The sequence below is a fragment of the Rhinoraja longicauda genome, chromosome 32 (assembly GCF_053455715.1).
Source record: "Rhinoraja longicauda isolate Sanriku21f chromosome 32, sRhiLon1.1, whole genome shotgun sequence".
NCBI classification, from domain to species: Eukaryota; Metazoa; Chordata; class Chondrichthyes; order Rajiformes; family Arhynchobatidae; genus Rhinoraja; species Rhinoraja longicauda.
The window spans coordinates 17,002,698-17,029,923 of record NC_135984.1 but is presented as its reverse complement, the minus strand read 5'-3'; the positions used below and the strand labels follow the sequence as shown (position 1 = coordinate 17,029,923).

General features: G+C 41.5%; 2 protein-coding genes across 2 annotated transcripts in view; both read left to right on the top strand.

Annotated features, from left to right (window-relative positions):
* The first annotated feature begins 1,724 nt into the window (after nt 1-1,724).
* On the top strand, nt 1,725-15,424 carry LOC144608642 (sialic acid-binding Ig-like lectin 12). Its single transcript, XM_078426616.1, has 6 exons — nt 1,725-1,773; nt 2,613-2,960; nt 5,594-5,884; nt 8,029-8,346; nt 8,765-8,857; nt 15,381-15,424. Exons 1-6 carry the CDS (start codon nt 1,725-1,727, stop codon nt 15,422-15,424), a joined length of 1,143 nt encoding a protein of 380 aa, XP_078282742.1.
* A 9,681-nt stretch (nt 15,425-25,105) lies between these two features.
* LOC144608599 (sialic acid-binding Ig-like lectin 13) overlaps nt 25,106-27,226 on the top strand; it is a 34,363-nt gene continuing 32,242 nt past the window's right edge. The window contains exons 1-2 of the mRNA XM_078426554.1: nt 25,106-25,154; nt 26,025-26,381. Of these exons, the coding sequence (XP_078282680.1) occupies nt 25,106-25,154; nt 26,025-26,381 (406 nt within the window). The remainder of the gene's footprint in view (nt 25,155-26,024; nt 26,382-27,226) is intronic.

The following is a 27,226-nucleotide window of genomic DNA, read 5'->3' as shown; positions in this document are numbered from 1 at the left end:
ACGTTCAATATTGTCCCACTGACTCCCACAATGATCTTGGCGAGACTTCCTCCCACCTGGTCTCTTGTAAGTCTACCTTTCTTTCCCTTTCTCGCAGTGTCACCTTTTCTGTTGCATCTATTCTCAAGATGAGGCTTTCCTTTCCAGAACAAAGGCTCTGGTGAAGTTATTTTCATCATAGGTTTAAGGTGATAGGGGAAAGGCCTAATAGGAACCTGATAGCCTGGTGGGTGTAGGAACGAGCTGCCAGAGGAGGTAATTGGGGCAGGTACTATCTTTTGCAGCATTTAAGAAACATTTAGACACATACATGGATAGGACAAGTTTAGTGGGATATGGACCAAATGCAGGCAGGTGGGTCTAGTGTAGCTGGGACATGTTGACAAGCGTGAGCAAGTTGGGCCAATGGGCCTGTTTCCATGCTGTATGACTCTATGACTCTATAACATCTCAAATGTCCTCCAGAAAATGTGATTTATCCTCTGCTGTGGTTGATGGACCTCCCTTTCACATTCCCTCCATTTAACAAAGATACTATTCCCATGGTCTTTACCTTTACCCTTTCCACCAGCTGCAATGGGATCCCATCAGCAGTCACATCTTCCCCATCCCATCTCTTCCTGCTTTCCACAGGGACCATTCCCTCTCCCACTCACAAATTCACTCATCCATCCCCTCCCACCTCTCCCTGTCCCCTGGCACTTCCCACTGCAACCGTAAGAGATGCTACTACGCTTGTTCCCACATCCCTGCCCTCACTACCATCCAGTGAACTAAACAGTACTTCCAGGTCAGATGTAGATTCACAATCTCCTGCACCTTAATCTACACAATTTGTTTTCCTGATGTGGCCTCCTCTACATCGGCGATGCCAAATATAGGTCAAGCAGCTGCCTTGTGCAAGTGCTCTGTCCCTAATGGCTATTCTGACTTCCCAGTTGCCAGTCCTTTCATCTCCCCTTCCTACCCACACTGACCAGTCTGTCCTAGGCTTCGTGACCATGGTGAGGCCTAATCCAGATTGGAAGAACAGCACTTCAGATCTCATCTGGGTAGTCTACAATTTAATAGTATGAACAATGAAAAATGGATTCATAGATGTGTTCATATCTCCAATTTCAGGTAATCCAGTGCTCCCTTTTCTCTCATTTTTGCCATTGTGTAAAAAAAAGTTGCCCCTCAGATTCCTATTAAATCCCCCTTCACTTTAGAACCTCTGCACTTTCACTTCAGAACCTCTTGTGCTATAGGTTGAAAAAGGGTGGAAAAAATTTTCAGTGGGCCACTGCAGGAAATGAGTTAAACTTTATGAAAATGCTTCGATGTGTGAAATTGAATCATTTGAAGTAAGACAACCTTGCTGCAGTGAATTATAAAAGGCACTGAAGTCATTCTGAAGGCGCATTGACTGGGGCAAATGTTTAAGATGCTGCATTGTTTTTGATTCAGTTCTCTTCTAACACGCACTCTGTGGATTTCATTGGCACAGATGCTTTGCTTGAACCAAAGCAGAGATATTAATCTAGGGAAAGTGAAAACTTCCTTCGGCTCGAACGTAACTTCCTCCGCTCAGAACACCCTCTGGCATCTCACAGTCTCTGCCATTCTCCGTCTGAGATGCGAGCTCACAGCGGACGGATCAACCTCACTTGACATTTGCACGATTGGAGCTGGTCGCGGGCGGAGAGTTTAACACTTCCAGGGACGGTCAGAACCAGGCAAAGATGCAACTCCTCCTGAAGCTGCTTTTCGTCCTGCATGCAGGAACACAAGGCAAGTTATGTCAACCAAAGAGCCGGGATGGGGGATCATCAATGTGGCATGTTGCACCGATAGGTAGTTAAGGGGCGAGTCTGTTATAAAGACAGCAAGACGATTAATATCTCTGCTCAAAGGGCCAGAACCCCTTCAAAAGATTTAATCTATATTTTTAAGGTTGGAATAAAAGATTTGCATCTTCATTGACTGCGATTGCCTGCAATGATTCAATTAGTTAAAGCATTTGAGATATAATTCGGTCACTGCAACTCCATCAGAGAGCACAAAGCAAGTATCTAACGAAGGTGTAGAAACGAGGAAGTGCAGATTCTGGTTTGCAGGAGAAGAGACAGAGTGCTGGAGTAACTCAGCGGGTCAGGCAGCATCTCAGGGGAACATGGATAGGTGATGTTTCGGGTCGGGACCCTTTTTCAGACTTTGAAAAGTCACCTCATCCATGTGCTCCAGAGATGCTGCCTGACCCGCCGAGTTACTCCAGCCCTTTGTGTCTTTTCCAGCGTCCAAAGACCACGGTGCCACCTGCCACCGAGTCTGCAGATAGAAGGCATTTGCAACCATCATGGAAGCGAGAATCGTTGTTCGAAAGCGTCAGATTTGAATGAGTTTCTTTTAAATATTGTTTCCGTTCGAAACCCAATCCCTTGTTCAGTGTGTAAAGTGGAGATCATCATTGTTCAGTGTGTAAAGTGGAGATCATCATTGTTCAGTGTGTAAAGTGGAGATCATCATTGTTCAGTGTGTAAAGTGGAGATCATCATTGTTCAGTGTGTAAAGTGGATGTTTACTGACTACTAACGGGAGTGTAATTGACAAATGTATTTATTTTCCACCAGGAGTTCCACTAATCACAGATTTGACCCAGCCACGTCTGGTCAGTGTGAGGAGAGGCGAGTCCGTCACGTTAAACTGTACATTTACATATAATGGAGGTGTGGATGCCAGGCTCCGTGTTTCCTGGTATCGGACATCACCAGGAGGGTCTGTTGCTACTTACAAAATGAACAAATCGCTCTGCATTCCTCACCCCCACTGGGATGGTTTCGAACGCTGTACGGTAACACTGAAGATTGAAAATGTATCGTTTGGTCACTCTGTTTATGATTACACTTGTGAGGTGAAGGTACCAAATGTCTTCCCTCCAGTTCATGAAAAGGGCCAAGGAACACGAATACAGGTTTATGGTAAAGTATTTGCAATACTATGAAAGTATAAGAAAATAACTGCAGATGCTGGTACAAATCGAAGGTATTTATTCACAAAATGCTGGAGTAACTCAGCAGGTCAGGCAGCATCTCAGGAGAGAAGGAATGGGTGACGTTTCGGGTCGAGACCCTTCTTCAGACTGCAATACTATGATGATCTCCAATCTCTGCACTCTATCTTTATGGAATCGATAATGTTGTACGCAGTGACATTTGTACCAAGCCATTTTACAGATACTTTAACAGACATAATAGCAAGCAGACCCAATTGGAAATGGGTTGAAATGAACACATTTTGTTTCAACCTAAATGAATAAGGCGTAAATAAGACACAAAGGGCTGGAGCAATTCAATGGGTCAGGCAGGATTCCTGGAGAACATGGAAGGGTGACATATCGAGTCTGGACCTTCTTCAGACCATGTTCCTCTGAGACGCTGCCTGACCCGCTGAGTTACTCCAGCACTCTATGTCTTCTTTTGTAAACCAGTATCTGCAGTTTCGTGTTTCAAGGTTGGCGTCTCCAGCTTTTTTTTGTCAAACACGGTTTGTGATGTTGTGTTGTCTCATTGGATCTAAAATCGTATATTTAACCAACAGTGAAAACATTGCTCCATTTCTCTTTCTTTTCACTTTCTAGTGAAGGATGAGAGGGGATCTTATCGAAACGTATAGGATTATTAAGGGGTTGGACACGTTAGAGGCAAGAAACATGTTCCCAATGTTGGGGGAGTCCAGAACAAGGGGCCACAATTTAAGAATAAGGGATAGGCCATTTAGAACTGAGATGAAGAAAAACTTTTTCAGTCAGAGAGTTGTGAATCTGTGGAATTCTCTGCCTCAGAAGGCAGTGGAGGCCAATTCTCTGAATGCATTCAAGAGAGAGCTAGATAGAGCTCTTAAGGATAGTGGAGTCAGGGGGTATGGGGAGAAGGCAGGAACAGGGTACTGATTGAGAATGATCAGCCATGATCACATTGAATGGCGGTGCTGGCTCGAAGGGCCGAATGGCCTCCTCCTGTACCTATTGTCTATTGTCTATTCTGTCCAAACCAAAGTAGGAGCTGGTTTTACAACAGTTAAAAAATAACTCTTTGAGATAGTTTGATTGCATTCAGTTAGAATTTTAATGCTTTGTGTCTCAATTCCTTTCAACTAATATTTCAAGTGGTTAAAAATTGTTCCATTTCCTTTAAATTAATAATCAATTGAAATGAAAACAATTTTAATAACAAGTATTAAAAATATACAGCCAGCCAACCAGCATCTAGGGATAAGAGGTTAATGCTTTGATTTGTGTTATTAACCTCCATCAAGCAATTTAATTGGAAAATGTCAGACAAAATGAAAACATAGCCTGAATAGTTGTGAAGAAATGTTCGAAGTTTCAAGCATCTGCTGCATATGTTGCAGAGTTTAAGCTAGTGGTGATGAGTGGATTGGGAATCTTGCAGACAGTGATGAACATAATATGCTGATCTTTACTCTCGAAGCAATAATTAGAACATAGTACAGCACAATAACAGGTCCAAACATGATGCCAAGACCATCTCTATCTATCTGCACATAATCCATATCTTTCCACTCCCAACATATCTATATGCCTATCAAAAAGCCTCTTAAATGCCACTATCGTATCTATTGAAAATAATGAATGCCTACAGCCAATGTACTTTATTGTGGATATGTTATCAATGAACATTAATTTCACTAGCAACTGTTTAAAGCATTTGTTCAATCTTATTTTTTCCGTTAAACGGTGGGCATTCAAAGATTTCTGTCATTGTTCTTATTTTATATTTCACTCAATACTTTATTCTTCTTATTTCTCCATTTGTGGATCATTTTGGTTGCTTATAATATTCAGCTCTGGCAATCCTATGTCAAAAAGCAACCTTTGTTTTCTTTCTAATTACATCAGTACATGATGCTCCTAACGTTGCCAAAGAGGCATGTTCTGAACCAGCTCACATGCACAAACCAATCCATTCATGAAAATATTGATTAACTTAGGAGCATAGATGCATGTTAACTGGTAGAAGAATTGGGTAGATGTTGAGAACAATTTCACTCAATCAGTGGCAGTGACTGGAACTCATCACCTGAATGGGTAAAAGAAGTAGAAATCTTCACCTAATTTCATGTACATGGATGAGCACTTGAAGTGCATTACCTGTAGGGCTTTGAACCAGAGAAGTGGGAGTAAACTAAAAGTATGTTTTGGAACAGCATGTATACAATAGATCTCCCCCTACACCGTAAACTTCTACGATGATTATCATTAACTCAAGCTACCACTAATCTCCAACTTAAATGTTTTATTGTGCATTACAATTATCTTGTAGTCAATACTAACCATAAAACTATTGCATGTGTGTCTGTGTGATATTTAGCCAGGACCATGTCGTAATATTGTAATTGTCCAGCGTATATTTGATCCTTGGTGCTTCTCGGCTAAAGAAGGGCTATATTATTATAATTCTACATTCATTAACTTAACATATTCTCCATGAAAATACAGCAGAATTGTGGCCAATTTTCTTTGTCAGTAATTTTCACTAACATTGAAATGTGTGATATATAGTTTAATACTTTATGCTTTATCTTCCCTCAGAACTTCCAGAAATTAATATACGGGGTTATACTTTGGTTGCTGGTCAGGAATCCACGCTAACCTGCTTTGGGAGGGGATTGTACGACAAGAATATCTCCTTTACATGGACATGCATCTCTACAAGTATCACTGCACCAACGTTTAAAACAAACAGCAATGGCAGAACAGATGCCACCAGTCATTACAAGATTGTTCCAAGTGTGGAAGACAATGGGACTGTTTGCAGTTGTCAGATTAATCATTTCACTTTTGGACAACCAGTCGTAACTACGATCAAACTAAATATTATGTGTAAGTATCATCTTTAACATTTGACGTGGTATCCGCTGTACTGCTGATCTTTGAATTCTTATTGTATGAACATTATTCTGTTACAACTGATATGTACTGTAGGTATCACAAAATGCTGGAGTAACTCAGTGGGCCAGGCGGCATCTCAGGAGAGAAGGAATGGGTGACGTTTTGGGTCCAGACCCTTCTTCAGACTGATGTCAGGGGAGGGGTGGGACAAAGATAGGATGTAGTAGGAGACAGGAAGACAGTATGAGAACTTGGAAGGGGGAGGGGAAAGAGAGGGACAGAGGAACTATATGAAGTTGGAGAAGTCAATGTTCATACCGCTGGGGTGTAAACTGCCCAAGCGGAATATAAGATGCTGTTCCTCCAATTTGCGGTGGGCTTCACTATGACAAAGGAGGAGGCCCATGGCAGAAAGGTCAGACTGGGAGTGGGAGGGGGAGTTGAAGTCCCGAGTTCCCCCTCTGTGATATGTACTGTTTATCACCATCGATACAGTGTAACTGAATATCTTCTGTATCTTCTTTAGCTGCTCATTGACCCAGTTCCATGAGTTTTATCAGTTACATTTTCTCTCATTTATATTGTTCTTGGTTTCCTCTATTTTGCCTTTCTCTCTTGTCCTGTTACGCAGACCCAAAGTTTTAATTTACCTTTCTCAAATGCCTTCAATCAATCTGCCCAAAATACTCTCTTCTTACTATGATGATTCTTTCACAGATTTGAATCATTCTCAGATACGTTTGAAGCTTCCTTACAGATATCTCTTGGTAATCCTGTGTGTGTATGTGTGTGCCTCCCCATCTCCACTGAGGCAATCTTTGATGTTGATGCCTCCATTTAAGCAGTTAGCCATCCTATTTTCTTCCCACTCATCAAACCCACTAAAGGCTAATCCTGCTAACCTTCTCAATCTGAGTTTGTGACACTTACCGGGTGGATCAATATTCATCATTCCTCTCCCTTCTAAGTTCATATTCTGCCCTATTCGTTTTAGAATTGGACTTTTGCCATCTAAGCCCTCATTGTGCGTGTGTGCATTGATAAAAGTATTTCAAGTATAACTAATTGTTCCCTCTTCGACCTTCTTGGCCAAGGCCTCACAGAGGTTCTATGTTCCCTTTCACCAAAACTCACTTTCTTCTGTCCTTATCCATCTCCTGCAACACTTCACCCTTTTGCATATCTCCTTGTTTTGTACTTCATATCTCTCCATTAAATTTCTCTTTCTCTACCAACAAAAGTTGATTCTTCTCCCCCAGCTTTTGCAAAGAGTGGTATCATCTTCTCGCTATTTTCAATGCCCATCTTATGTACCTGTCTTAAACTTAGCTCTTTGAGTTCATAGGCCTCTGCCCTGCTTTAACTTTTGTTTCCAATATAAACTCCTCTATTCATGGCCACACCAACAATATTCCCTTCACGTGTGTTGGGAGAAACTGCAGATGTTGGTTTAAACCGAAGATAGACACAAAATGCTGGAGTAACTCAGCGGAAGAAGGGTCTTGACCCGAAACATCACCCATTCCTTCTCTCCAGAGATGCTGCCTGTCCCGCTGAGTTACTCCAGCATTTTGTGTGTATCTTCCGTTCACAGGTGACCCTACTACCCTCACCGTATGTAGGGGTATCTGTGATCATTTGTGGCAGCCATAGACATCTCATGCAAACCCACACCCACCTGTGTTCCCACAGGTGAAGAAAATCACCTAAGAATTATATTTGTGGCTTCACTCTTCAAACTGTTAGGCATTTGGACCTCCATTTGCCACATTTTCCAAGACACTTCATATCTCTACTACCAGCAGTATAACCCTCAAAAGATTCTACATTTTTCTAGTCGTAATGTCGAAGAATCTCAACTTTAATCGTGCAAAGGGTTCAATGAGCTCCCCTTTCTTCTCCGCATCCATCCCTCGCGCTCCATGGACAAGAACAAGCTTAGCTTTTTGTTACGTATCCGATTCTTTCCAACTTGGTTTCAGTGGCAGTCCGATCCAGGCTGATGTCCCTTGAGAATGATTAGCTCTCAGAAGCGCAAAGTTTGATTGTGAATAGCTGTTCTGTGTGTACTTGCACGTTAATTCTTTTCACATTGCTTTAATCTACAATGAAATGTACATTATCTTTACCGTTAGATGGACCACAAAATCTATTAATAACATACAGGTTGAAAGCAGTGGATACTTATCGACCGATCAATGATAGCATCATCTTTGTTGCTGCTGATTCATTCCTGGGACTGAAATGTCGTGTCGATAGTAATCCAGTCTCCACTGTTATCTGGACAAAGGCCACGGAGAATCATAATGTAACATTGCAAACTGGAGGCGGGTTCAACAGTTCAAAAGAATGGACACGTTTCCAGCGTAAAGATGAAGGAACGTATTGGTGCATGGCAAACAACGGCTACGGCTGGAGAAACAGAAGTATCTCGATAACCATAAAGCAGAAAGGTAAATAGACATGTAATTATACATGTGCATAGGTAATGATGTTCATTGAGGTAGAATCATTCTTCGCAAATAAGACCTCAGCTTAATTAGTTCACTTTCTTATTTCTTGATCTTAGTGATTGATCAATTGTAATATTTTATTTATTTTACAAATCATATATAGTAAAGACTATTTAGTGCTGTCATCTTCAAACGCTTTGATTTTGTAGTTATTTTCCATTGTAGATAAAGAAAATGTAAACATTAGAGTGCTGCAGTTTTGTTAATTAATGGCACTGTATCTCTTTTGGAATTGAAAGAAATATGTACCCTGCTGTCAAATAAAGTAAAACGATTGCAGTGGTTTTTAAAAAAACCTTTTCTGTCTCTCAGAGCTGAAACATTACATTTAGTTGACATCTTGAATTTTCTTTCACAGATTATCCTTTTCTTTATGCTCTGGTCCCCGTAACTACTGCCATCATTTTGGCAATAATATATTTTTGCCTGACCTGCAAGACGCAACAGAAAGGTAAAACTTAAAATAAATTGTTGGTTGTAGGTGTTAACCTTCAATCAACAACAATAGCCAGCTGGAAAATAATGTGGTTTTAAATCAATCATGTTATTACACAATCCTTTTTGATATCCAGGGTGTTAATATTGGGTTATTTTCATGGCCAGGCCTCTCTTTGGTTAAATAAGTGTTACATTTCAAGTTCAAGGATCATTAAAAATCTTGTTCAACATTTACCAGCAATGCCCTGATCTTAAAAGTGAATTTAGTTTAGTTTAGAGATACAGTGTGGGAACAGGCCCTTTAGCCAATCTTGAAAGCACTGGACAATGATCACCCTTACACTAGTTCTATGTTATCCCACTTTCGCATCCTACACACAGGGGGGATATTACAGAGGCCAGTTAACCTATGTTTTTGGAATGTGGGAAGAAACCAGAGCACCAGGAGAAAACATGCGGTCTCAGGAAGAATGAACAAACTCCATACAGATAGCACTGTTAGTCAGGATTGAAACCGGATCTCTGGTGCAGCAAGGCAGTAATTATATTACTGTGCCACTGTGCCGCCCTAATTGAAAAAAGTATTATTTATTAATTCATTGAATAATATCAAAATTGGCAAGCCATTTTCAAAATTGGTTTCAGGAACTACATTACAAAGCATGCAAAAAAATGTAATATGATTAGTATGTTGGTGCAGTGAAGAAAATTTGAGTGAGCGCATTTTGGAAATCAAAATGAAAACTTTTTATGGGAAATATTTAAATTAAGAGATGCACTACAATGTGGAAAAGCAAGTAGTTTCTACTATGTGTCAATTTGGCCACATAATGGAATCCTTCTGTTTTGCATTCTAGAGTAATTGATTTTTTTTTCTACAATTCTTTGAGTCTCTGCGAGTCTTTCAAATTTATTGACCATTATAATAGAAAAGGAAATGATCTTGAACTTGTTTGATCTACTGAAGTTAGGGTGGAAGTTTGTAGAGGAAATTCATTTCTGGAAAAAGTGCAGCATGAATTCTCCACAAAGCCACCAGGACATGGAATTATTCATGAAGAGACTTGAAAGGAAAAGCCCGTTTATTTTAGTTAACTCTGCAAAGGTTAAAAGGATGAAAGGGCAAGTTGAATTATGAGAGAGTGACTTAACATTTCACAAGGGGAGCAACAAGACTCCGGAGGCTTCGGAGCGGGCCGCCTGGACGTCGGAAGCCCGCAGGCCCCTGGGTGGGGGCCGACATCGGGAGCTGCGGCAGCGGCAGCGTCTTTGCCCGCCCCAAATCGCGGGGCTTTTGGCCTGTCGCGGACCTTTCACCGTCCGGCACGGCCTGAAATAGGCCGCGGGGTTTTCTCCGCCCGGCGGGGGCTTCAATGTCGGGAGCCCCGACTGCCCCGACGTGGCAACTCCAACAGCCTGACCGCGGGGGAAGACGGCAGGGAAGAGAAAAGACATTCTGGCCTTCCATCACAGTGAGGAGGGACTGGAGGAGACTCACTGTGATGGATGTTTCTTTTGTTTGGTGTTAGTTTATGATTGTATGTGTTATTGCATTTTTATTGATTTTTCTTATTGGTCTTATTGTTGAACTGCGGGTAATTTTTCATTTCACTACACATTTATGTGTATGTGACAAATAAACGACTATTGACTATTGAAGAAAGTTTTGAAATGAAATTTGTTGAGAGTAAATTTACAAACAAAAAAGTCTAATTCTTTGTTTGCTGTTAACAGTTTATGATGTCTTTGAAAATAATTTAGTTGTTTAAAAAAAAAGAGGCCTTTAAATATATCAGAGTGAGACTGGATAATGTGGAGTCAATTTGATTTTATTGGATTTGATTGGACTTTTTCATGTAATATTATATGATTCTCGATATTAGGCTAAGTGACAGCTTATAAATCAATATGTGAAATTGAAGCTTGAATGCCATCAATGCCATTGAAATATTTTTCCTGCTGTGAATCTTATCACTGGCATTTCATTATTGTCACTGCTTTGCTATTTATTTTCATTTGCTTCATTTAAGGCTAAAGTGCACCATCCCCCATGCATTTCCTGTTCAAGAGTGCATTGGAATCACGCTAAAAAAAAATCTCATGACAGTGGAATGCCTTGCAGTACATTTCTAGTGCAATGTACAGGCCTTTGTTAACCAAAGCGTGATGTGTTCTGACCACTACTTCTCCGTATTTCTCATCACCCAGACCTTTTCAACATGAAGGTGCAGTATTATTTCACCACAACAATGGAGCTGTATCAGCACTTGCAAATCTAAACACGCAGATTTCTGAAAAATGGAAATGCTGCATTACAAAACCAGGCCAAGTTTAGAGGAAATTGGGTTCACAATACATCCACCTTGATGTTGGAAGGACTCTATCGATGCTAATCCATTCTGGGCACTGTGCAAGATAGAATATTTAGCATATGTATTTTGGGAATTTTATTCATAGCTCCAAGTTTAACTTAGATCGGGATAGAGTGGATGTGGAGAGGATGTTTCCACTTGTGGGAGAGTCTAGGACCAGAGATCATAGCCTCAGAATTAAAGGTTGTTCCTTTAGGAATGTAGGTTAATTGACTGGGTAAATGTTTTTTTTTAAATTGTCCCTAGTGTGTGTAAGATAGTGTTAATGTGCGGGGGTCGCTGGGCGGTGTGGACTTGGTGGGCCGAAAAGGCCTGTTTCCGCGCTGTATATGAAATATGAAATAAATATGAAATATGAAATAGGAAGGAGATGATGAGGAATTTCTTTCATTGGAGCCTGGTGAATCTGTGGAATTTATTCTCACAGAGGGCAATGGAGGACAGGTCAGTGGATATTTTTAAGGCAGAGATGGATAGATTCTTGATTTGTACGGGTGTCAGGAGTTATTGGAAGAAGGCAAGAGATGGAGATAGGAGGAGAGATGGAGATAGGAGGAGAGATGGATCTGCTCCTTTCACTTATGAACTTATGAACATGTACTGCTAATCCAGTTGCTGAGTTTTCTTTTTAAAATTTACATTATCTTGCACACTCCTACCAAAAGGGAATATAAACTGAGTTTAACAAATGCCTTCAGAGAAGATCTCCTGCCATTGTATTGGCCTTGCTCTAGTATTCTGCATTGAAATCAAAGCAGGTTTACTTTCCAGTCTTTGATAGGATGTTCCAGACTTTTGGCTTTTCACGTTTCTCCCTGAAAATTGTACGGTTTTCCTGACTCTGGGTTTCATCTTTCTGCTCGGCATTCCTCATTGGATGAGTTTCCGAACTCTACACTAAGATTTACTAAAAACCTGTATTCTCTGGCAATTACCTTATCCGTTCCACCCTTTATGGCTTGTTGTATTGCTTATTTGGAGGGCAGATTGACTAACAGCCAGAGGATGGCTACAACAGGTTTTAAATCAGCAATTCAGACACTATTCAAATGCAAAAGTAGAAAAGTGCACTGAAGTGGCAAAAAATGGGAGCTAATGTATCAGCTTCACATGTACTGAATATTGGCCAGAATCATCTTGGTTGGTTTGGGGAAGATCTCATGCTAAACTACCATTTTGCATAATTATGATATTCAGTGAAAATCAATTATTAAAAAATAGCTGAGTATCAAAATCCCACATGTTTTTAGGACCCAAATGTTAAATCAAAGAAAATTAGGTAACAATTAAAAATGAATACAACAATTTACTAATATCTGTTATTCATTTGAATTTTAAAACATCTTAATTTATGATTAAAGTAATCCTCCCAATTTTGGCTTTTTGGCTTTTCCTCCCTCACTATTAGTCACTGAAGCAAATAAATTGGATTTTAATCACAGAAAAATGGCATTGATACAAAATACAAAATTTCTTCCATCTTAAAGAGGTTAAATGGTAAAATGGTGTAATAAGGCAGGATCTGAAAAGTTCTAGTGTTCTACGCTCTAAGTTGTTCTTGTCAGCAACAGAGGAAATATAAAGTGGACGGTACAATAGCAGCCTTCATGCATGCAATCACGCTTCAGCTTGCTTGCAGGGAACTATTACAAGAAATCAGAGGAAAAAGGAAGTTTGCAAAGATTGGAAGTGGCTTTACTCTTGCAGTTCTTATGCTTGGCCTGGTTTGGATCTGCAGTTGCACAATGTGGTTAACGGCAGCATTTAAGTGAGAGCAGTGTGTGGTATGCAGCTGGATGTGTCTTTTGTTTTGCTCTGGTGACCGCAGTAAAAATTAGTAGTTCGCTACAAATTGTTCATTTTTAACTTTTAATCATTTTATCTCGACTACAAATAAAATATCATAAAATTTTGGAAAGTGTTTGGAGTGAGATATACGAGCAGAGAAGTCCCTTGCATACAATGTGCAAGCTATTTTTTTAAACAAATTCATTTGGGTTAATATTTTTTACTTAAAAAATTAAATGGTGCTTGGCCTTCTTTCAAATCAATATGTCAATTTGTTACCTATTATCACAGATAAGTATCATGCACCAAAAGCTTTGTGACAAAAAAATAGTTGATAAGCTTAATAATTCTCATAAGAATTATTAAAATTATTCAAAGAAGGTCTAAAATATATCTGGATGGATTAAAAGTAAACAGGATATAACCTTTTCCAAATTTTGAGAAGAATCTTTTTGAGAGGTTCTTGTTACAGCCCATTGCAAGTTACTACAAATTTGATTTACTGGAACAGTGCTCTTCGTATTTTCATTCTTTGAAAATAAGATATATTTACCATGTGCAATGCCACAATTTATAACTTGCATTATTCTCTGAGATGGTGAATTCATACCTGTAACCTTTGAGGCCAATTATTAATTATTATTTTATGAATTATTTCGCAGAGGTCAATGTTGAATTCAACATCCTAGTGGAGTAAATAAATAAAAGTTATTGATATTTTGCTAATGGTCAGATCCTCCCTTTTCTCCCGAAACTCACAGGAATAAGATTACTGGAGTGCTGGAGTAACTCAGCGGGTCAGGCAGCATCTCGGGAGAACATGGGTAGGTAACATTTCGTCTCGGGGAACTTCCTCAGGTCAAAGAAGGGTCCCGACCCAAAATGTCACCTATCCATGATCTCAGGTTGAAGAAGTGCCCGACCTGAAACGTCACCTGTCCATGTTCTCCAGAGATGCTGTCTGACCTGCTACGTTACTCCAGCTCTTCGTATATTTTTCAGTGACCTATACTGTTGCACACTGCCCCTCATTTTATTCCATGGAAACAAATGTGAGCAGGTTGAGTCTAACCAGCAGCAACATTTTTTGCTTTAATTTACTACTAATGAGCAAAGGCGAATATCTTGAGCATGAAAGAAAATTAATTGAGCATGAAAGAAAAATAAGAAAAAAAGTGAAGACACTAATTCTTTAGTTTGGAAACTTCACTGCTGACCAGCAATCAAATGAAGTAAACCAGCAACAACATAACTTGAGCTTGACTGATGACACCAAAAAGACAGATTTGCATGGGTTTATTTCAATATGTTCCAATTGATACTTGGTCGAGTCAGCCTCAATGGAAATAAACACTTGCTTGGTCAGATGAGTAGCAAATGTGGCTGTGCATGCGTTGTATCTCTGCTTGTGTCCAATTTAACTTTCTTGTGTTGTTTAATTTGTGCATTTACAATCAGAAAAAAACATCTCATACATTTTTTTGGTGTTGTAAACTTTAATTTGTATTATATATATTTTTCTAATTGATGGCCACACTTAAATCCTTGGTTACTAGTTTTATTTAATCATCTGCAAACTTATTTGTGGTCCCTCTGATATTTTAAGTCTGTTTACAGCTTCCATAATTCTCCCTGCCTCAAGTTATTACTTAGTTGTCCAATTGAGATGTGTAGGAAGGAACTGCAGATGCTGGTTTACACCAAAGATAGACACAAAATGCTGGAGTAACTCAGCGGGACAGGCAGCATCTCTGCAGAGGAATGGGTGATGTTTCATCAAAACTTCACCCATTCCTTCTCTCCAGAGATGCTGCCTGTCCCGCTGAGTTACTCCAGCATTTTGTGTCCAATTGCATCTCTCAGATTACCTCACTCACCAATTGTTGACTTCTCTTTCCCTTACAACTTAACCCTGAATCATCTATGTTTCCTTCTGATTGAACAATACCGATTATTACATGCCCCTTCCCTTGTTCTTCATTTGTTGTTGCAGATGCTGTAACTGTATCAGTTTTGCTATATCAGCCTTTATGTAGGATTAGTTATCATAATACAATAATGGTAGGTCCTATTTGTCAAAAAATTTAAAAGTGTTATTGAGTTATGCAGCATGGAAACAGATCCTTCGGCCCAACTTGCCCATGCCAACCAAGTTGCCCCATCTTCACAAGTCCCACCTGCCCACGTTTGGCCCTCTAAACCTTTCCTAACCATGTACCTGTTTGCTCTGTGTTCTGTACAGCATTTCACTATCATTGACAACATAGGTGTTATTGGATGAAAGTCTTGGTTTGTCTTAAGTATTCCTGTGAATTACTCCAGCACTTTGTGTCCTTTTGTGTAAACCAACATCTGCAATTTCTCGTTTTTACACAGAGAATTCTGTTGGAGTTGAGTTGGAAGGACCCAAGATACAGTAGAAAGGCAGATGTGGGAAGCAGAAGGCAGCTGAGTGACTGTCAATACAACAGATATTCAACAAAGTTGCTTGTGTGGAATACTTGTTCTAGTTCTAGTTAGGTACAGAAGATGGTAGAAACATCACTTACTCGCTGAGGAATCACCTCTGCTTGTTGGACTAATTGCTTACTGATATTGTGAAGTGCCTTTCAACATTTTACCCTACAACGATTTCCTGGCAGTGCACGAAATAGTAATAACTTGTCAAACAGTCTTCTGGTGCACTAAAGAATATACAATTATGCATTATCATGTTCTGTGTGAAATTATACTTACTTTAATTAATCTCTTTAAAAGAAGAACATAAATTTACTGTAGCTGTTTGCTGCATAATCTATGCAACAAGTTTTTGACACTCCCAAGTTTGGGTGCAGCAGTTTTGTCAGAGAATTGGCCTCAGTGTTATGGTTCTTAAAATGTTAATTAAATGAAAGCTCCTGAATTCTCTGAGCTCTATGTTGTTCTAGTTACAATCAAAGCATGAAAGATGGCCGGACAAGTCCCGAGGGAAAAGTACTTTCAAATTAATTCTTTTTTGAATAAATCTTATCTATTGTCTTCATAATTTTTTATTAACTTTATAGGTGCAGTCGACCGCGCAGGGATCGGTGATGGGTCCCTTACTGTTTGTAATCTACATTAATTATCTGGATGTCAACGTACAGGGCAACATACAGGGCATGATCAGCAAGTTTGCAGATCACACAAAGTTAGGGGGGGTGGTGAATAGCGAGGAAGGGATCTGCAAGCTGCAGGAAGATATAGATGAGATGGTCAGATGGGCGGAGCAGTGGCAGATGGAATTTAATCCTGAAAAGTGCGAGGTGATGCACTTTGGCAGGAATAACTTGGAGAGGGAGTACACCATGAATGGAAGGACCCTAGGGAAGACAGGGGTACAGAGGGACCTTGGAGTACAGGTACACAAGTCCTTGAAGGCAGCAGGACAGGTGGACAGGGTGGTCAAAAAGGCATATGGGGTACTGGCCTTCATTAGCCGGGGCATCGAATATAAAAGTAGGGGGGTAATGATGGAATTGTACAGAACACTGGTGAGGCCACAGCTGGAGTATTGTGTACAGTTCTGGTCACCACATTATAGAAAGGATGTAATAGCTTTGGAGAGGGTGCAGAGGAGATTCACCAGGATGCTGCCAGGTATGAAGGGCCTCGGCTATGAGGAGAGACTGAGCATACTGGGGTTGTTTTCCCTGGAGCAGAGAAGGCTGAGAGGGGACATGATCGAGGTGTACAAGATCATGAGGGGCATAGATAAGGTAGATGGCGGGGAACTTCTTCTACTGGTGGAAGGTTCAACAACGAGGGGACATAGATACAGGGTAAGGGGAGGGAGGTTTTGGGGGGATGTGAGAAAGAACTTTTTCACCCAGAGGGTGGTTGGAGTCTGGAACTCACTGCCTGGGGTGGTGGTGGAGGCGGGAACACTCACAACGTTTAAGAGGCATTTGGATGGGCACTTGAAATGCTATAACATTCAGGGCTATGGTCCAAATGCGGGAAAATGGGATTAAAATTAGACTGTGTTTGGTAACGGGCGGCGCGGACACGATGGGCCGAAGGGCCTCTTTCTGTGCTGTAGGACTCTATGACTCTATGACCATCATATACTCCGTTTCACTTCTCTCTTAAACCAACGAAGACTCAGCTATACTGAGGCATAGGGGTTGTTTTTGTGACAATTCAGCTGTGCAAGTGTTTCTCCATGTTTGCTGAACCCATGTGATGCTGCACATCTACATATTCAGTCAAAAAGAGAGGACACATGGATTTCAGTCAGTTAAGACAGTGTCTCCAGCAATGAGTCAAGAGGCCCGCAATTCATTCTCTTGGCCTGGGCATCATGAACGGATATTTCATGATACCAGAAAGCCATTTAGTAGGAATTGTAACAAACTGATGCTCTATTGACAAAATGCATTCTGATCATAAAAAGAATGTTAAAAAAACTATGGAAAAGATGCACTGTAAAGCTAAAATATAATGACTATGGTAATCGAAGTACATTTGAACCTAACATTTGTATAGTGGCATTTAATAATTTAAAATATAGGTCTGATTGAATATTTTTTTAGTGTGTTGGCTTCGTTTTTGTTTCAGTGATTGTTCCCAATATTCATCCTTACTACAGGAGCATCTGTGTTGGAGATTATACTTTAACACTGTGGCAATGGCTTTCATTGCACACTAAGATAAAGTCTTTGTTTTGGATCTGAATAACCTAAAACAGAGAACTTTCTACAGTGAAAAGCTTCAATGTGTGAAGAAAGTTGGGACTACGTGTTCATTCAAATGTTATAATCTAGATATAGGAGTAATCCAAAAACATTGGATTCAGATTTTTAGAGGCCATTGAGTTTTTTTTTGTCATGTGTACTGAGGTACAGTGAAAAGCTTTTGTTGCCTGCTAACCAGTCAGCGGAAAGACAATACGTGCTTCCAATCGAACCATCCACAGTGTTATCCAAAAGGTACACCTCAGTTATATAATTGGACTGATGATTGGATTGCAGAAGTACCATGGGCAGTTTTGTGGAACACTCCTAAATTGCCCTTTGCGACATACAAGATCGTTATTGATTTTTTATGCCCAACAAAGTCCATTTGCAGAATATACAGACAAATCACTCGATGCGCAAGAAGACCAAGGTGCAAACCTTTTATTCAAGGGTTTCTCGAGGAATCCCTCTCTGGAATTCACTGCAGATATAATTCCAGCCCAGAGAGCAGTCAATCACATGGCACAATCGTTGGTAGTCTCAAGCAACATATATTGTTCATGATCAATAATATACACACTTCATCCTGAGATGTGAATCTGTCTAACTTTATCGGAATGAAATCTGGAACAGATTCAATTAACACAAGAGTCAGAACAGTCAGTGAAATGTAATTCCTTTTGTCACTTAAATCATTCAAAGGCACTGTATTCTGTGTATTTCAACTGTCTCCATAATTCTAATTTCTGGAAATACTAAATATTGAGAGATATTGCAACTTAACCAAGGCTGGGCTGGGCCCTCCAGCAATTAAAGATTTGCGCCTAGGGTGCTGCTAAATGATCTAAAGGAAATTCATATTAACTTCCCATAAAACGGTGTCCTTTCTTCACTTTCTCTGAAAACTTGTGTTTGTTATTTTGAAACTGGAGATAGAAAGGAGACCATTGTACACCATTGCAGGTGAGAGCTTGGAAGGAGGCAGATATTCACAGGGAACAGGCATGAAAATAAAGCTTGGATCAATGATACTGTATACATTTAGGTCATTATATCATCATAATCATTCATTATTTGCCAAGTATGTTCTGCAACATATAAGGACTTTCATTTGCCGTACACCAATAAAAAGCAACAGAACACACAAAATACTTTTTAACATGAACATCCGCCACAGTGACTCCTCCGCATTCCTTACTGTGATGGAAGGCGGAAAATAAAAGTTCAATCTCTTCCCTTCATTCTCCTCCAGCAGTCGGGGTTCTAGAAGAGGCGATCAAGCTCCTGCATCGGGGGAATCTCAGCTCCCCCATGCAGAGTGATTGGACTCAGGTCGGGGCAAGTCGAAACTTTCTGCGTTCTTTGGAGCTTCACGACTTCGGTCTCTACCCGAGACTGCCAGCTCCTCGATGTTGAAGTCCGCAGGTCGCGATTGGAATGTTGATCCCAGGCAGGGGATCGCACGCTCTGATGGTAAGTCCACGGCCCCACGGTGGGGCTCAAAGAAGGGCCAAATGGCTCTACCTGCTCCTGTCCTCTTCTGCTGAAGTCTACAAACTGGAATTGACAACAACCCCACCAGCACTAACCAGAATAGCATGAATGTGCAAAATATTGCACAACTGGGACTTCTTTGGAAGGAATTGATTCATTTGTAGAACCTTTGTTGCTTCTGTCCATATTTACATGAGTCAGTTTTTCTGCTGAAAATTACATTTAATCTGTTACTTACCTTAGATCAAAAATAGTTTTGAGACATGATCGACTGCTCCGAACCTGAAAGATTGCTAGTCCATTCCCTCCAGAGCTGCTGCCTGAACTGTCGAGTTACTCCTGCACATTATGGTTTACTTGAGATGTTGGTTTTCTAAAGGTAAAAAAGGTGTTACAGATGGTTCTTTGAGCTGGCGTCAGGTGTGTGGTTTCAAGGTTTGCTCATTGACTCATCATTGATGTGTTGATTTAAAAATTGAGTAGGAAAATGCACAACCAGACCGATGACCAAGATATTTCTGCTACAGGAAGCTGATACTTGACCTAACATGGACTGATGATTTTGTTGATTGAATAAATACTGTAATAGATTAGACGCCAATGTATAGTGCATGCTTTGATTATGTGTGGAGTGTTTTTTTTCTTTGGCTCCTCTTTCTTTTTGTATTAGTAATTGTTGTGCTGTACACTCATAACAATTAGGGGCCGGTGTGTAGGAGCCATTTTGCGTTTATTAGTTATCATTGGAAATTATTATTATTACCTTGTATCCTGCTGTAGTTTGGACGCTAGAGTTACGGCAGTTGGGTACGTGTTGGCGGAGAGTGTGTGAGCCAAAGAGGTGCTGACAGAGGTTCAGCCAAGGGTTCCGCCAAAAGATTCATTAGCCAAGATGTAATCGGCTGTAAATCTTGTTGATAAGAAGATTAATACAGATTCCGCCAAATTTATATCTGACAATTCGTATCGATCGCATAGACTGTGGTAAGATATGGAATTTTAACTAGCAAATCAATAACCAGTCGATGACAAGCTATGCCAATATGTTTATTGCACCTTCAAAATAAAAGACTAACTGTTCTAACGTCGAGGAGGGTCTCTATAACATAACATAACATAACATAACAGAACTTTATTGTCATTCGGTATAAATACCGAACGAAATTTCAGCAGTCACAAGACACAGCAAAAAAGAAAAGAACACAGGACACACGACCCCAACACAAACATCCATCACAGTAACTCCAAACACCCCCTCACTGTCATGGAAGGCAACAAAACTTCCACTCTCTTCCCCCCCCCGCGCCCACGGACAGGCAGCTCGACCCCTACCGAGGCAAACGACACGCACAGCCCCCGCAAGGGGATGGAAGGTCCCGCGGCTGAGCCGCACCGGGCACTGAAACGCCCCGCGGCCGAGCCGCACCGGGCACTGAAACGTCCCGCGGCCGAGCCGCACCGGCGATGTTAAGTCCAGCGGCCGAGCCGCGCCGGGCGATGGAAGGCACCGCGGCCGCTGCTAAGTCCCGCGGCCGAGCCGCACCGGGCACTGAAACGTCCCACAGCCGAGCCGCGCCGGCGATGTTAAGTCCCGCAGCCGAGCCGCACCGGGCGATGGAAGGCCCCGCGGCCGAGCTGCACCGAGCACTGAACCGTCCCGCGGCCATACCGGGCGATGGAAGGCCCCGCGGCCGAGCCGCGCCGGACACTGTTAGGTCCCGCGGCCGAGCCGCGCTGACGATGTTAAGTCCAGCGGCCGAGCTGGAAGGCCCCGCGGGCGATGGAAGGCCCCGCGGCCGAGCTGCGCCCCGGGGAAGAGACCTAATAAAAGAAAGGTTTCCCCCACCCCACCCCGAATCCAGTGGTCTATCGAACACAACATGTGCTTTACATAAAATATCGTCAAATGTACACAGCAATTACGTTTGATACCATGAGGAAAATGTAGAGTGGCTCACGATTTTATAAAGACTGAACGATATAGTGGCCAGCAATTATGTATTGCTATCATTGATTTTTACGTTCCCATTGCAGATAATACGTGTGAACTCTAATCAAATGCTGGACTCGAGTAAAGAATTGGAGTTCCCCTCGATCTATCAAAAAGTTAGAGTTATCATGCTGAATCCATGACCCCAATTGGCACCAAATTGTAACCATGTAAGAATGAGATGCTTCTCATCAGGCACACACCTTGGCTGAGATTATGGCCCACCAACCCTGGAACTGTCTGAGGCGACTCAAGAAGGTGACCCAAAATCAAAGCTATTTCCATATTGGCACTGGAGGAAGGCCTCTCACATCAGACCTGGATAGAATAGTAAGATAATAGAAACATAGAAAATAGGTGCAGGACGAGACCATTTGGTCCTCCAAGCCAACACTGCAGTCCACAGTCATGCATCTCATGCAATGGCTTCATCACTGATGCATTTGTAAGGGTCTGATTTCCAATGATAGCTCTTACATGGAGAGCAATGTCTTCTTCTGCTTGTGTGTATGTCCAGTTGATTTTGATACCAATTTTCTGAGGCATTAAAATAAAGTCAAATGGTGAATTCATTGATCAATGCTTTGGACAACGTTCTTAAAGAAACAATTTGCCATTACAAACAGTCCCAGGCCGATATAAGGAGGTTTTTGACTATTTGTTTCTCAACACCACTGAGTTTGCTAAGTTAGCATTATTTTTGGAGTCATGGAGTCATACAGCCCTTCACCTCAACTGGCCCATGCCGACCAGGAAGCCCCATCTATACTGGCCCCACCTGCCCATGTTTGGCCCATATCCCTCTAAACCTATTTGACCATGTACCTGTCCAAATGTCTTTCAAATGTTGTTGTCGTACCTGTCTCAACTACCTTCTCTGGCAGATACTTCCATAAACCCACCACCCTTTGCGTAAATAAGTAGCCCTTCAGGTTCCTATTAAATCCTTTCTCTCTTACCTTATACATATTTTCTCTGGTTCTTGGTTCTCCTACTGTGGGTAAAAGACCCTGTCCATTCCCCCTATCTATTCCTCTTATGATCGTATGTACCTCGATCAGATCATCCACCATCCTCGTACGTCCAAGCAATAAAGTTCCAGCCTGTCCAGCCTCCCCCTATAGCTCAGGACCTCAAGTATCGGCAACATCCTCGTAAATCTTCTCTGAACCCCTTCCAGTTTTATATTTGACCAGCAGATGGTGCAAGAGCTACACTCTGACTCAGTACATAAATCAAAGCACAGCAACTATAGCAAGTTTTTCTGAAAGCAAGAAAACTACAAATATGGAGCCACATAAACGTCTGATTATCCGGCGCACTTGGGAATTTGGAAGTTGGACGATTATCAAATTTTCCAGATTATTGAATGTTATTCCTAATCACGCCCTACGCATTTTCAATTTATTTAAAAACATATTATATAGTATTCCTGTGCTGTATTTTCTAATTTCTATAATATAAAGAAACAAATTCAACACTGTAGCTACTGTATAAATCGTATTTATTTCCGCCACCTCAACAAAGTAATTGGTTCTTGCTTGATACCCTTAATTTTCCAAAGTAGAATTGTTCTTCCTTGCTGATTATCTACCCTGTGCACATAAATGCCTTTCTTCTTCATCTGCAAGGCAGTTAGATAAGACAGCCAAATCATGGGCCAATTTATCACATGAGCCATCGCACTTGAGTACATGGATTTCTCACAACTGATCACCACTGAAAAAGGCCCAGATATTTCACCTAATAGGGCGTAAAAGGTAGTCACCATCATGGAGAGAAACAGCATGAAAACAGACACTTTGACCCACCAGATTCGTGCCAAGATATTATATTTTATAATTATACTATATTATATTATATTGAATGTACCAAACCGTGTCTTTTAAGCATGTAGCTGCTATGTTATATTTATGCACAAGGTGGCGCACTGGTAGAAAAGACAGGAACAGCATCTACATTGCCAATAGGTATAGTTGTGACTTGGCCTTGTATAGGCATATGCAATACAAGAGGTTAGTTCACAATCTGACCCCAGAATATAATAAAGAAATGTAGAGTGAAAATCAAGTAAACACTTCAATACCTCTGTTTATCACCTTCACTATGATCTTCTCCCTATGAAACTAAAATACCGTTGGACCATTTCTTGCATCTCTCCTTTTTCTGCATCTCTCTGTCTCTGTCTCAGGAGACTATCAATCTACTGACGTTCAATATTGTCCCACTGACTCCCACAATGATCTTGGCAAGATTTCCTCCCACCTGGTTTCTTGTAAGTCTACCTTTCTTTCCCTTTCTCGCAGTGTCACCTTTTCTGTTGCATCTATTCTCAAGATGAGGCTTTCCTTTCCAGAACAAAGGCTCTGGTGAAGTTATTTTCATCATAGGTTTAAGGTGATAGGGGAAAGGCCTAATAGGAACCTGATAGCCTGGTGGGTGTAGGAACGAGCTGCCAGAGGAGGTAATTGGGGCAGGTACTATGTTTTGCAGCATTTAAGAAACATTTAGACACATACATGGATAGGACAAGTTTAGTGGGATATGGACCAAATGCAGGCAGGTGGGTCTAGTGTAGCTGGGACATGTTGACAAGCGTGAGCAAGTTGGGCCAATGGGCCTGTTTCCACGCTGTATGACTCTATGACTCTGTAACATCTCAAATGTCCTCCAGGAAATGTGATTTCCCCTCTGCTGTGGTTGATGGACCTCCCTTTCACATTCCCTCCATTTAACAAAGATACTATTCCCATGGTCTTTACCTTTACCCTTTCCACCAGCTGCAATGGGATCCCATCAGCAGTCACATCTTCCCCATCCCATCTCTTCCTGCTTTCCACAGGGACCATTCCCTCTCCCACTCACAAATTCACTCATCCATCCCCTCCCACCTCTCCCTGTCCCCTGGCACTTCCCACTGCGACCGTAAGAGATGCTACTACGCTTGTTCCCACATCCCTGCCCTCACTACCATCCAGTGAACTAAACAGTACCTCCAGGTCAGATGTAGATTCACAATCTCCTGCACCTGAATCTACACAATTTGTTTTCCTGATGTGGCCTCCTCTACATCGGCAATGCCAAATATAGGTCAAGCAGCTGCCTTGTGCAAGTGCTCTGTCCCTAATGGCTATTCTGACTTCCCAGTTGCCAGTCCTTTCATCTCCCCTTCCTACCCACACTGACCAGTCTGTCCTAGGCTTCGTGACCATGGTGAGGCCTAATCCAGATTGGAAGAACAGCACTTCAGATCTCATCTGGGTAGTCTACAATTTAATAGTATGAACAATGGATTCATAGATGTGTTCATATCTCCAATTTCAGGTAATCCTGTGCTCCCTTTTCTCTCATTTTTGCCATTGTGTAAAAAAAAGTTGCCCCTCAGATTCCTATTAAATCCCCCTTCACTTTAGAACCTCCACTTTCACTTCAGAACCTCTTGTGCTATAGGTTGAAAAAGGGTGGAAAAATCAGTGGGCCACTGCAGGAAATGAGTTAAACTTTATCAAAATGCTTCGATGTGTGAAAGAGAATTATTTGAAGTAAGACAACCTTGCTGCAGTGAATTATAAAAGGCACTGAAGTCATTCTGAAGGCGCATTGACTGGGGCAAATGTTTAAGATGCTGCATTGTTTTTGATTCAGTTCTCTTCTAACACGCACTCTGTGGATTTCATTGGCACAGATGCTTTGCTTGAACCAAAGCAGAGATATTAATCTAGGGAAAGTGAAAACTTCCTTCGGCTCGAACGTAACTTCCTCCGCTCAGAACACCCTCTGGCATCTCACAGTCTCTGCCATTCTCCGTCTGAGATGCGAGCTCACAGCGGACGGATCAACCTCACTTGAGATTTGCACGATTGGAGCTGGTCGCGGGCGGAGAGTTTAACACTTCCAGGGACGGTCAGAACCAGGCAAAGATGCAACTCCTCCTGAAGCTGCTTTTCGTCCTGCATGCAGGAACACAAGGCAAGTTATGTCAACCAAAGAGCCGGGATGGGGGATCATCAATGTGGCATGTTGCACCGATAGGTAGTTAAGGGGCGAGTCTGTTATAAAGACAGCAAGACGATTAATATCTCTGCTCAAAGGGCCAGAACCCCTTCAAAAGATTTAATCTATATTTTTAAGGTTGGAATAAAAGATTTGCATCTTCATTGACTGCGATTGCCTGCAATGATTCAATTAGTTAAAGCATTTGAGATATAATTCGGTCACTGCAACTCCATCAGAGAGCACAAAGCAAGTATCTAACGAAGGTGTAGAAACGAGGAAGTGCAGATTCTGGTTTGCAGGAGAAGACACAGAGTGCTGGAGTAACTCAGCGGGTCAGGCAGCATCTCAGGGGAACATGGATAGGTGATGTTTCGGGTCGGGACCCTTTTTCAAGACTTTGAAAAGTCACCTCATCCATGTGTTCCAGAGATGCTGCCTGACCCGCCGAGTTACTCCAGCCCTTTGTGTCTTTTCCAGCGTCCAAAGACCACGGTGCCACCCTGTCACCGAGTCTGCAGATAGAAGGCATTTGCAACCATCATGGAAGCGAGAATCGTTGTTCGAAAGCGTCAGATTTGAATGAGTTTCTTTTAAATATTGTTTCCGTTCGAAACCCAATCCCTTGTTCAGTGTGTAAAGTGGAGATCATCATTGTTCAGTGTGTAAAGTGGAGATCATCATTGTTCAGTGTGTAAAGTGGAGATCATCATTGTTCAGTGTGTAAAGTGGAGATCATCATTGTTCAGTGTGTAAAGTGGAGATCATCATTGTTCAGTGTGTAAAGTGGATGTTTACTGACTACTAACGGGAGTGTAATTGACAAATGTATTTATTTTCCACCAGGAGTTCCACTAATCACAGATTTGACCCAGCCACGTCTGGTCAGTGTGAGGAGAGGCGAGTCCGTCACGTTAAACTGTACATTTACTTATAATGGAAGTGTGGATGCCTGGCTCCGTGTTTCCTGGTATCGGACATCACCAGGAGGGTCTGTTGCTACTTACAAAATGAACAAATCGCTCTGCATTCCTCACCCCCCTCACCCCCACTGGGATGGTTTCGAACGCTGTACGGTAACACTGAAGATTGAAAATGTATCGTTTGGTCACTCTGTTTATGATTACCCTTGTGAGGTGAAGGTACCAAATGTCTTCCCTCCAGTTCATGAAAAGGGCCAAGGAACACGAATACAGGTTTATGGTAAAGTATTTGCAATACTATGAAAGTATAAGAAAATAACTGCAGATGCTGGTACAAATCGAAGGTATTTATTCACAAAATGCTGGAGTAACTCAGCAGGTCAGGCAGCATCTCAGGAGAGAAGGAATGGGTGACGTTTCGGGTCGAGACCCTTCTTCAGACTGCAATACTATGATGATCTCCAATCTCTGCACTCTATCTTTATGGAATCGATAATGTTGTACGCAGTGACATTTGTACCAAGCCATTTTACAGATACTTTAACAGACATAATAGCAAGCAGACCCAATTGGAAATGGGTTGAAATGAACACATTTTGTTTCAACCTAAATGAATAAGGCGTAAATAAGACACAAAGGGCTGGAGCAATTCAATGGGTCAGGCAGGATTCCTGGAGAACATGGAAGGGTGACATATCGAGTCTGGACCTTCTTCAGACCATGTTCCCCTGAGACGCTGCCTGACCCGCTGAGTTACTCCAGCACTCTATGTCTTCTTTTGTAAACCAGTATCTGCAGTTTCGTGTTTCAAGGTTGGTGTCTCCAGCTTTTTTTTGTCAAACACGGTTTGTGATGTTGTGTTGTCTCATTGGATCTAAAATCGTATATTTAACCAACAGTGAAAACATTGCTCCATTTCTCTTTCTTTTCACTTTCTAGTGAAGGATGAGAGGGGATCTTATCGAAACGTATAAGATTATTAAGGGGTTGGACACGTTAGAGGCAAGAAACATGTTCCCAATGTTGGGGGAGTCCAGAACAAGGGGCCACAATTTAAGAATAAGGGATAGGCCATTTAGAACTGAGATGAAGAAAAACTTTTTCAGTCAGAGAGTTGTGAATCTG